General features: G+C 36.9%; 1 protein-coding gene across 1 annotated transcript; it reads right to left on the minus strand.

Annotated features, from left to right (window-relative positions):
- Window positions 1-1,184: 1,184 nt before the first annotated feature.
- On the minus strand, window positions 1,185-10,926 carry LOC132181342 (GPI-anchored protein). The gene is made up of 8 exons (XM_059594527.2): window positions 10,603-10,926; window positions 9,377-9,517; window positions 6,733-7,587; window positions 5,506-5,751; window positions 5,376-5,390; window positions 4,819-4,959; window positions 4,622-4,669; window positions 1,185-1,380 (listed from the first exon to the last, which is right to left on the minus strand). Exons 2-8 carry the CDS (start codon window positions 9,408-9,410, stop codon window positions 1,307-1,309), a joined length of 1,413 nt encoding a protein of 470 aa, XP_059450510.2. The 5' UTR covers window positions 9,411-9,517; window positions 10,603-10,926; the 3' UTR covers window positions 1,185-1,306.
- Window positions 10,927-12,078: the final 1,152 nt, after the last annotated feature.

A 12,078-nucleotide genomic window follows, 5' to 3' on the forward strand; every position in this document is an offset into this window, starting at 1 on the left:
ACAAATGGATCATTTTGTTTCATAGGCATACCATATGTATTTAGTTGTTACAAGCTCAAACCACGTGGATCAATTTAAGAATTTTTCAAACCACGTGGACAAAGTTTTCCTCTAAATTAGGTTGAAAGAATTTCCTTCAACCTAATCTATAAAAATGACATTTGTCCCATGAATATATGAGATGCACACGATTTTTTAATAGCAGGAACAAAGTTGAAATAAATTTTATTAAAAACTCATGTGCATCTCACATGTTATTAAAAAAATAGACACATGTCACTTTCATAGATTAGCTTGAAGGAAATTCCTCCAACCCAGTTTGAAAAAAAACTTTGTCCATAATTTAAGATGCAATTATCTATGCAACAATATTTATGGAGTAATCAATATCATACCAGCAAACTTGCTTCTTCTTCTTTTTTTTCTTTCATACCACAATATTTAGAATAGTCATTTCACATGCTTTTTCCAACTAGGAAAAAAATCATATGCATTTTTATTTTTATTTAGGAAAAATCTAACTATATCACAAATATCATATTTTTACTCAACCTAACTTGAAAGAGTAATTTTCATTAATTTCTAACTTAAATCTTACTGCATAATGAAGTCTTCAAAAAAAAAAAAAAAAATCTTTCTTCTAGGGTTCTTATAATTCCATATCCAAGATATAGAGTGTTTAAATCTGACTGCCACTTAAAACACAACTATATACAGAAAGGAAACAGTAATTTAAATGCATGCCTCTGTTGCAAAAAGTGCCACTCACCCTATTTCATCATCAAGCAGCTTGAAATAAAGTCCGTCCAATAGAGTCATTTGAACGGTAAAACGGCTCTATTTTTAAATCCAGACCCTTTGTAGGCTATGTTTATAGTCTTTTACCAAGAGTTATTATTCAAATGTTACTAAATTAATAGTGACGTTTTTTCGGATTAAAACATCACTTTTTCATGGGTCACTATTTGTGAATTTTTTTGTAGTGAAGGTCCAAGATAACAATATTCGTTTGCTTACTATATATATATATATATATATATATATATATATATATATATATATAGGTTTGTGGGAGTGTAATGTCTCATTTAGAATTAGGCCATATTTTATGAGTCCCTTAAATTGGCATGTTCAGCTAGAGAAGAGAAAGGGGGAAAGAGTAGAGAGAAATAGATCAAAAAGAGTGGAGAAAACGAGAACGCTGCTGCTATACATAGAGGCTATTCAAAATATACATGCAAAATCCACACATCCAATTTCCAAAAACCCCCAACTCAAACCAGCTCAACCCCACAGCTAAATCTCTTCAGTACAACAATGTACTGAGAACAAAAAATGAAAAAATGGGTACCAGCAGTTCTAACTCTCCACCACCACAACCTGCATTATGACATCATAAATAGTCAGAAATTTTGTCTTGGGGAAAAAAATTATAAAAGAAAATTTCGAGATACTGAAAATCTAAATTGCCTCAATAGCACTCAGGCTAGGTATTTTTAACAGCAGATCACTTCTAATTATGTCATCTCACCAGCCAGAGAAAATGCAGATCACAAACCAATTGCCGAGGAAGAATCTTTGTTTATTATATACACACACAATTCAAGTTACACTTGATATACCTACCTCCTCATGATGCTACCAAGTCCATTGTTGGATTACACGTCTTCCATGCACTTAAGGCATTCATGTCAATCCTATATCATTTACTATCCAATCCAAAACTCATTTTCTTTAATAAGATTTTTTTAAATATATATTAAAAAAAAAAAAACCCATAATTTTGGATATGATAAACACACACACACTCTCTCAATTGATCATTTCTTTTTTTGATAAGTAAATGGCAATTCATTCAAAGTGCAAGGCGCCCGTAAGTATAGAAACACCTAAAAAAAAGAGCAAAAAGAAAGGAAATCCCAACCAAAGAAGCCCACAAAAGCCCAAGAGGAAAAACTACAACGTTACTGACCCTTATGTCCCCCATTAACAAAAAACCCCAAGAAGCCCCCAATCAACACCAGACCACAAGATGACACCCCCAATCCTACCCTCATCCATTTCATCCCCTCAATCAACCGTCTCAAGAACCAGCAGAGTAACCTAAGTGTAATTGAAACACTGAAAGTACACCGTCTTTGCTCAAAATTTTTTAGCTCCCTACTACCTTTCATACAAAGATTAGATGGAGAAGCCAAAACCTCATGTCGGTGTTCGAGGAGTAATTCTAGAAGTCAGTCTCGTGTCCCCCTTGTCACTCAAAAAATAAGGATGCTTTTAAAATCACAATTTGATCAAAATTCAATAATGATCAACCCTAGTGGTTTTAGAAGCCACATCATTCTTGAAATAACACAAGAGGGATACAAGAGTGACTTCTAACATTACTCCTGTCAGAAGAGTGAAAAATTGTTTCGCCTGACCCACACATGAGATCCCCACAATAGGATAGATCTCCTTCGCACATTGCACAACCTCTGAGTAGCCGAAATCGCCCACCCCTCCAACCTCACCATCACCAGACTCATCCACATTAGCCATATCCACACCCCTCAAAGATGAAGGATGCTAAGAGGATTCTTACGCCATCACCAGCAAGTTCTGGGAGAGACACTGAGCTGCCCGATCTGAGTAACCGGAGTCTCCTGACCCATCAACCCCATTGAATAGTTCCACAACTCCCTTACCCCCATCACACCTCATATTTGATCCAACCACGCCAAACAAAGCATAACTATCACTCCCAGAAACATCCCCTAATCCCAGGAAAAGAACGCCCCAGATGGGCAAACTTGTGGATAAGTGAAGCCACCGCGAGGGGGGGGGGAGGGAATCCAAACTGCCCACACCCAACCAGCCCCCAAGGCAAAGGCACTAGCTTCTACGATTGGTAAAGGGAATGGTGGACGGTCTTTGAAACAGGTTGGAGCACGTATGAGCCAACTTGTCTCACCAGGATCTTTTTGCCCAAAAGAGACCCACTACTACCCATGCCGACAACTTCTAAAATTGGAGTAACAAGCGTTTTGGCAGACTTTGAGCCAAAATGAAGTTCCTATTCCTCACCATTGTTGCCCCAAAGAGCCACCGACAATCGACCTACCCTCTCCACCTTCGGCCTAGGATGAAGCTCGAGGATCGGACCATCAAAAGTACTGGAGGAGTAAGAGCCACCAGGGATGGAGGCCGGCGTGACTACCTGGGATTGCACAGCAGTGGACAAGCCACCAACAAAGATTGGTGCTGCCGGGTCACTGGGCTGACCCGTCTCCATGACCTCTGGGCCGAAACCCGTAACCTTCTTCGAGTATGAACACCACCCCTTATCCTTCTTCAAGTGTGATCCTATCCCCTTACACGAGCCCCCGGGTTGACCCAATACCCCGTAGCTTGGGTTTGAAACTTTGAAAGAAAATACTGGCACCTTCCTTATAGGGCCACAGTTCTTAAGCATCTTACCAAGTGGACCTTCAACAGTTGACCTAAGGCGCATGACCTAGCAAGCCACACGCACAAGGGCTCAGGCCCAAGTCCATCCATTTTACACACCACACCACACCACATCCCTTTTAATACGGAGTAATGTATTTCTAACAGAATTGACTTTGAAACTTTCGCCAAAATGAGCTCTGACATTTCTCAAGCTTTCTTCTACACCAACATCTTCTCCCCTTATGAACGCAATGTCAGAATCTATTGGTCCCATCAACATCAGTTGTTCCTTAGATGTCGGCGTTTCAGGGAACTCGGAATCACACTTCGACGCTAACGGAGGCTCCACCTGCTTTGCCAAAGATGTCGGGGGAGGAACCTTATCCAAAGACAACAACACCTCTGCGAAACTTCTCTCCCCTCTGTTCTCCGCCGTGGCTTTAATTTCCAGCATCAGTATTCTGCTTCTACCACCGTGAATTGACAAAGAAAAATTCACGACCACTCTCAGCTCTGAAGCAAAAGACCCCTAGCCTTTGCCATATCTCCCTTCCAGTACGATGATAAAACCCCTCCGTTTTCCTCCACAATCCTCCAGAACCAAGAACTGCCCATGCTTGTTGGAGCACCATTGAGCAAGGAAACCAGGAGATCCATCTTGGGACCATTTCCAAAAAACTGAAGAGCTCTTCTTTGTTATCAGCTCCTCCACAGATTCTGCCAGCCAACAACTATCATTTCACCGCATGAAAATAGACCAATGAAACCCATGCATTTCTCTCGGGTTCTCAAGCCAATAGAACTACCCTCCACCACCAACTCAAACACTTTGGATTCCACGGAATACCACCTTAACAACCCCATGCTCCCCAGTTAAACAAGACAAAGCCGAAGACCAGAATCTGCTGAGGGGCATTGAAACGCGGCCTCACACGCCGCCCATAGAGAGAGAGAGGGGAGAGCTTAAAATTTCTATTGTCATGATACATGGGAACTGCACAAAACTAATAATACATATGCAAATGATTTTACACACATACATATATGCAAATTATATAAATCATTGGTTTTATGCATTTATGTTCTTTTTTTCATTTATATGAATTTGTTAAGGCTTATTAAGCACATCAAAACCAATAAAATAGGAGATTCATTAGAGCTAGAAATCACACAAAGCAATAGAACATACCATGATTTTTTAGAGTCTCTGATTTTGGTAATGCAGGCAATGACATCTCTGTGAAATTCAATAACAACAATAAGGATATGGAAACAAAAAAAGAAATGCAAATATGTTGATCACAAAATCTTAACATTAATTATATTGATCTCTTAGAACAATGAAAAAAGCAAACAGATAAAAATGATGGTTTTCCACTCAGTTACCAGGTGCACAAAGAGACACTGATGAAATTGAGGATGACGAAGGCCAAGGTGCTGCAATGTTATCACTCAAGTCACATGTAAAGCTGAAGCCTGTTGCATTGTCAAATATCATATCCGCGGGCAAGCTTCGAAGTAGACACCCTGCATTTGAGTTAAAACCAAAATTATCAACTATAACTCCAGTACATTCATCCATTAAGACTTATGTGCATGCTAAATGTTCATACATACTAAATGTCCTAGAGTAGACATACTCTAGAGTGCACTAGGAAATGTCCCTGAATCACCTCAGATTCCAATCTACTTCTTACCATTTGACATTGCAACAAGAATTTTAAGAAAGCAGCCAGTTAGAATCCCTTTAATTAAAACCCAAGAAATGTAAGGTAACATTTAATACATAAGTCAATTCCCGACTCTATGCTTTGAGTACGAGGTGTTCAAGTTTATTTAGAACATTAACAATATATTCATCACCCTAAACCAAATCTTTACATTAAAAACTACAAGAGAATAATGATGATGATGATTGAAAGGAAGGAAAAACAGTAGCAAACCTTGTTGTCCATATGCTGCTCCAGTGCACAAGTAGATCCACAAAACAAAAAGAAAGTTATATGTCAGATAAAATAAAAATGACCCAAGGACAGAAAAACTAGATGAACAACAATATAACATGAAGTGTACCTTGGATGCTAAAATCTTTCAAGTCGACATCACAAAGCTCGTAAATATTTGTCATAACCCCACCTTTCCTTAGCATTGACCCGAACACTGTTGCACAGATTATGGCTTGTCTGTTTGTAATTAACATTTGCTTTTGTACCCCAGCAACGTAAGTATTTAATGAGCTACAGCAGGAAGGACTGGGAGCGGCTACATTACGACATGCTTTAATTACTTCTGAAGGCTGCTTAAAACTTAAAGGACAAACTGCACAAGAAAGGTTTATTTTATTTAGGAGTTAAATGGCAGAAACAATTCATATACATATGTTAAAGTGGACCACCAAATGAAATAGACCACAACAAGAAATAATACATTTGATGTGTAACAAAATGTACGCCTCAAAAAGAAACATATAGCCAAACAAAGATTTAGGTGCATAAATAAATACACAATATGAACATTTAATCATGTTTCTTTCTGAAAGCTGGGAAACCTTAATCCTGATACTTTTTGCTTTTGCTCTCGAGTGAACAATCTGAAGTGCCCAATCTCATGCTGCTATTGCTGGATTTGGTTATGTGTGTGTGTGTTTATAGAGCTCTATTAGTGACCGTCAACATTCACTAACAACAACATGGTGATTAAAAAATCAAATAAAAACTAAAACTGCAATCCGTATAGACTTATTAAAAAAAGCTTCTTCAAGAGGAAAACAAAGAAGATGCTTACAATAATAGAGGTGGGCGTCCTTCAAGGTCCACAGAAGCCAGGAAAATCTTTTTCAATTTCTTAGAACTCCTTTAGACTTATTTTTTGAGAATAAATTTATAGCCGACAGGCCAAAGAGATAAGTAGCCAACTATCTTACCCTTAAAATCATTTCTTTTCTCTAGCCATTATTCGTTTCCCTACAGGACATACTTGAAACAAAATGTTCACAATCAAGGAAATAAACAAATAAATTGAAACAAGAATCTTTGAAAATGATGACACCATGTGAAGAGTAAGGAAAGAGGTGAACTGATAGAGTAAACTATCTAAGCTTATAACAGAATCCATACACTTTCATACCATTACATCCATGAATAATGTAATTCATGCACCTGAAGGATGCTTTACAGTGTTAGTAAGAGAAAATAATGCTAATGCACGTTCAAATCAAATGTTCATAATTTTTGTTTTTGATAAGTCATAAACAAGCACTGCAGCCATTTATAACACACATATGGAATACTATAACTGTACCTTTGTTAACTTTGCATGCAGATAATATTCGAAATGCAGTATTTGCAGCATCTGACGTAAGTTTCCTTGATAGATAGGAATAAACCACTCGTTTACAATCATTGAGAGAATCAATATGATTAAGCTCCCCCTCCATATTTTTATACTCATTGACTGTTAATTGCCTTCCTGAAATCTGAAGAGCAGCATCCATAATTGCAGGCTGGCAAACTGGTCTACAACACTCTTTAAGAGGATCAACAGTGCTGCAGGCCTCGAGTAATTTGCTTGTATTCACCGTTTTCTCAAACGTAGCAACATCATTCACTGGACAAGACCCACCTGTAAGATTCAATGATTTAACGGAGCAAAGTGTAGGTATCGTACTGTTTGCCCCTCTACTAGCTAGGATACTAATTATATCTGTAAAACAATAATTAGCAACAGCATCTTGCAAAACCAACTTATCAGAGTTTATGCTGTAGAAACCCTGGAAGATGTGGAGCAAACTACTTAATTGTGGACAGCATATTACATTTCCTACAAGTGCTGCAAAAGGTTGAGAACAATCAGATGCGGTTTTGTCCATGAGACTTGATATAAGAGAGAAATTTACAGGACATTTTCCAGTTAGAACTGGCTCATATCTGGTCGGAAAGGTCGGGAACATTGGTGGCAAAGGTTCACCAGGATTTGGGTAGTGGGGAATGACAGCAGGTGATATCTCTATGGGATCAAACAGTTGAGTATGGGGTGCACTTGCTAGCTCTGACATGGAAGGAATTTGAGTAGGCTCAAGTGGCGTCTGCAATGCCACCAATTCTTGAATACTGGATAACCAAATGATGATAAATAATAACTGATGGCATAGAGAACCTGCAAACATATATAAACCTGCCTTCAGCAGTGATATAAGAAATTTATTTTATGAAAGAAAATACTATATGGACTATATAGATAATGAGCAAAAACATTCACAAACCCATGCTGATGCAAGAGAGAGAGAGAGAGAGAGAGAGAGAGAGAGAGAGAAAGAAAAAGAAAAAGAGAAAGGCTGTCCAGCATCTATTTGATTATAAGTATAAATCAGCGAAACAGCAACCTCTTCACCCTATGGCATAATATTGCCCTGGGAGACAGTGATTGCAAAGCTGTATAAACAATCCAGCCTTGTCCACAGATGCCCTTTTTCTACTCATAGGTTGAAACATGTCTAGAAACTTCTTCATTGCTGCTTTTTTTTTTCATCATCATTATTATTTATGTAAGGAATACTAGTCTCAAGGGTAAACAGTCCCACCTCCCTCAGATTCAGGAAAAAATACATAGGCCTCCCTCACATTTTTTTAAGACACTTTTGTCCATCTCAAAAGATTCTGTCAACAGCAAATATAAATTGACGATATGAACCTTACCATTTGTGGACAACAAATTAGACTCGATTTACATTTTCAGAAGAAAAAGGAGAAGAATTATATAAGTAATGGAATTCATCCCCACTTTTCTTCGCCACTCCTCCAACTTGTGGTCAACCCGCCCATCCCTCCCCCAACTCCCTCCCACTCTCTCTCTCTCTACACACACATCTCGCTACCTAAAATGGAAGCACTCTGGACGAATTCCAAATCAAATTCAATTTCGAAAATTGATCCAAAATTAAAATTTGAAACAAAAATAGACAAACACATCCTCCTCCATCACCAATCATTAAAATGAGGATATTTCAGTATTTTAGATAAAATTAACATTCCTTAAGCTCTTTCCTTCTGTTACTCTTTGTTATGTTAGGAATTGGAAAAAAATAAATAAATAAATAACTTTCAGATTGTCAGAAGCAACATGTCCCCTAAGGGGCAGATCAATTAACTAGAAACCACGCTCATAAAACCGAGGTCACTGATTCAAATCTTCTCTTCCACTCAGGACCAATTACTTAATAATTAAAAATAAATAAATGTTTGTCAAAGGCAACATGTCATCACAATATATGCGGGTCTTGCAAGAAATTCCAGATTTGCAAGAAGGTAAGCATTAACCTTAGAAAGTTCACTCATTACATAAGGAAATTGCAAACTCCAATCTAAAATAGGTCAGCAGAAATTTTCTGGCAGCAAATAACATGAATATAAAAAGAAAAGAGGCATAAACTGAAAATCCATAATTCTTTCTAATTTTTTTTTTAAAAAAAAAATGTAATCGAGAAATATCATTAAAAACGTAAGGCGCTCCTAAGTACACATGAAGTATATAAAAGGAACACCTAATTAAGAAGAGCAAAAAGAACAAGGAAATCACTACGACTCAGCGTCAAAGGAGAAACATAAGCAGTTGTCCACATAATTCTTTCTAAATTGTTAACATGCTAGTAACAAACACTGTGCCAAATACTGCAGGCTTAAGAATAGTTCGCAGAAAAAAGTGAAAGTAAAGAATTGATCTGAGTGATACCCATATCTCAGGGTCATAACAGCATTATACTAATGAACTAGAACCATAGTAGCATAACAGAGTAATTCTAGACAACCAACAAAAGAAATTTTATCTCGAAGAGGTAGTCTTTGATAGGGCCAAGACAACACCTTCAGTGACATCTTTTTTCCTTCTCCCACCAAAGAATGGTTATGAGAAATAGGCAGAATCAATTAAGAAATATTTGAAAACTTACCCTTAAGACGACTAACAGTCTCGAAACAGTCCATAATTCCACTAGCCCTTTGCTACCATCGATATTTATGACAGAAAATCCTGAGTTGGCTGGTCATATGACAAAAAATAGCTTACAGGAATGTACCAACATCTGTACCACCTGCATTGGCCAATTTCAAAAACTGAAATTTCAGACAATCGGGAATGAAATCAATACAAGGCAAATATTAACTCTTGCAGATAAGCAGTAGGCTTAAGCATTTTAAGAGAAGGCAGTCATAAAAGAAGCACTTATTGACGGTAACAAAATCAAGCAACAGAGACTACCCTAATTTTGACCGTACGACTGTCTCAAGTAATAATCACAAATCATCACATAAGCATGCGACAGTCTGTAGCTCGCTTATGCGATGATTCATGTAATTAGGTTACCGTTTGAAAGAATTTAGCTTAATGTGTCCCAAAACCATCTTTGCTTACCCGGACCACAACACAAGTTAAAGCCATGTTGAATGTTTCCATTGTCCTTTCGATACTAAGCTTATCATATACAGAATTGAAATGCACATCTACTGGTCCTATGCCATGTTATTTGAAAACCCATATAGAAAGACATCAAAACAAACACCCAATAATGAGGTCTAACAAAACCACTCTAGATAAGCTTATTAATTAAAACAACGCAACAAAGTTAATATAAGATCTATGTTTTACTTTCCAGGCAATGAATCAGAAAGTATGGAGCATATACTACAAAAAAAAAAAAAAAAAAAAAAAAAAAAAAAAAAAGAAGAAGAAGAAGAAGAAAGGAAGAGTCGCAGCTTAAATGTCAAAATCCCCACAGCAAGAGTATCCAATAAAACTTAAATGGTCGTGTTCTGAAAGCTTAATGCAAAGAGCACAGAACAAGATGTAGCTAACCGATGTATGCGCGCGCGTGATTACACTTAGCCTCTATTTGGTAGTAAAAAAAAGGAAAAAAAAAAAAAAAAAAAATCTCGGAATCTCAACAATTTCACACGCAAAAACTAACAAAACACAGCTCAACAAACCCAAATAGTCGCCCTATGCTCCACTACACAGAAAAGGAACTACAAAAATCATGAAAATAAAAAAGAAAATCCGACACTCAAATTATATACCATTTTCCTTTCCACACTTTCTCACCTACCAAACAGAAAATCAGACACACCCAAGCAAAATAAGAAAGCTAACCAGAAAAAAAAAAAAAAAAAAAAAGCATACCTGAAGATTTTGGAGGCATGAAGAAATATGAGGCTGAAAAATTAAAAGGGTTCTGAGGTTTGAGATCAAGAATCGGAGAAAGCACACATATTTTCTCGGGTCGATCGGATTGAGACAAATGGGTATATTATTCGGAAACCCCCAAAATGGGAGCTAGCGCTCACTCAGTCAGTCTTAGGAACTGTCTCCCACTCTCTCTCTCTCTCTCTCTTTTTCCTTTTTCTATCGTTGTAATCTGGAGACAGTAGTAGTAGGAGTAGGTATCCTGGGACTCTGTGTTTTTTGACTGGGGCTGCGGGTGCTGGATAAAGTGAGAGGACCCTAAAACTTTACCTTTTCATCATCCGGGTTAACCCGGATCTGGAATTCTCTCTCTCCCTCTCTGTGTGCGCGCTGATATAAGGGTATTATGGTTATTTTGATTGTCAAACTTTATATATATATATATATATATATAGGTAAAGTCCACTTAACCCCTCAAACTATTACTCCAATGATAATCTACCTCTCAAACTATCAATTATGATAATTTACCCTCTAAACTACCAAAAAATGACAACGTACCCCTCAATACTAGCAAAATGACGAAATTACACCTATAAAATTTTTAATAAGACAAAAATACCCTTAAAATTTTAAAAAAAAATTAAATTTTTGTATTTTTGTTTTTATTTTAGTAAGGGTAATTTTGTTATTTTGTTAAAATTGGGGGTACATTGTCATTGTTTTGATAGTTTGGGTGAAAATTATCGCAATTGATAGTTTGAGCATAGATTGTCATTGAGTGGTAGTTTGAGGGGGTTAAGTGGACTTTACCCTATATATATATATATATATATATATATATATATGCAAAAATCTAAAAATTTGTTTAGTCGCTATATTTTGAACATCTTTTTCAAAATCTAAAAATCTGTTTATTTGCTATATTTTGAACATCTTTTTCTAAAACATATTTTGCACTTTTGCAATAAACTCCAATTCAGAATTTTTGGTTTTGAAATTGAATATATCAAAGGAGATCAAAATTCTATCCATGATTTTCTCACTCATGAATTTTTGAAGGGAAAAGATGGCTAAAAAGCCACACTCAAGTAAAAACAAACATAAAACACCTTCAATCAAGTCACAGCCAAGTCATCATGTCATCCTGAGCCCAGAAAATATAAACCCTTATGAAACATGTTCACCTATTAACATGTTGACTAAGTTTCTAGTTCTTGGTTCTCCAAGACCTACTTTCTCATCAACTTTAGCATCACCTAGTCACCCGGACCCTTGCCAGTTGGTAGAATGTCTTACAACAACCATTACCCCTACCCAACATAACTCTTCAAAATTCCTACAGAAGCAAAAATTTTATACCTGCCAACCAATTACCCAAATCAATAGATTGAGGTTTGTTCAAAAAACCTATACAGAAAACCTGTTCTTTATAAAACATGACTAGCGTCACCTCAAGAATCCTCTTGATCT

The sequence above is a fragment of the Corylus avellana genome, chromosome 2 (assembly GCF_965113065.1).
Source record: "Corylus avellana chromosome 2, dhCorAvel1.hap1.2, whole genome shotgun sequence".
Taxonomy (NCBI): domain Eukaryota; kingdom Viridiplantae; phylum Streptophyta; class Magnoliopsida; order Fagales; family Betulaceae; genus Corylus; species Corylus avellana.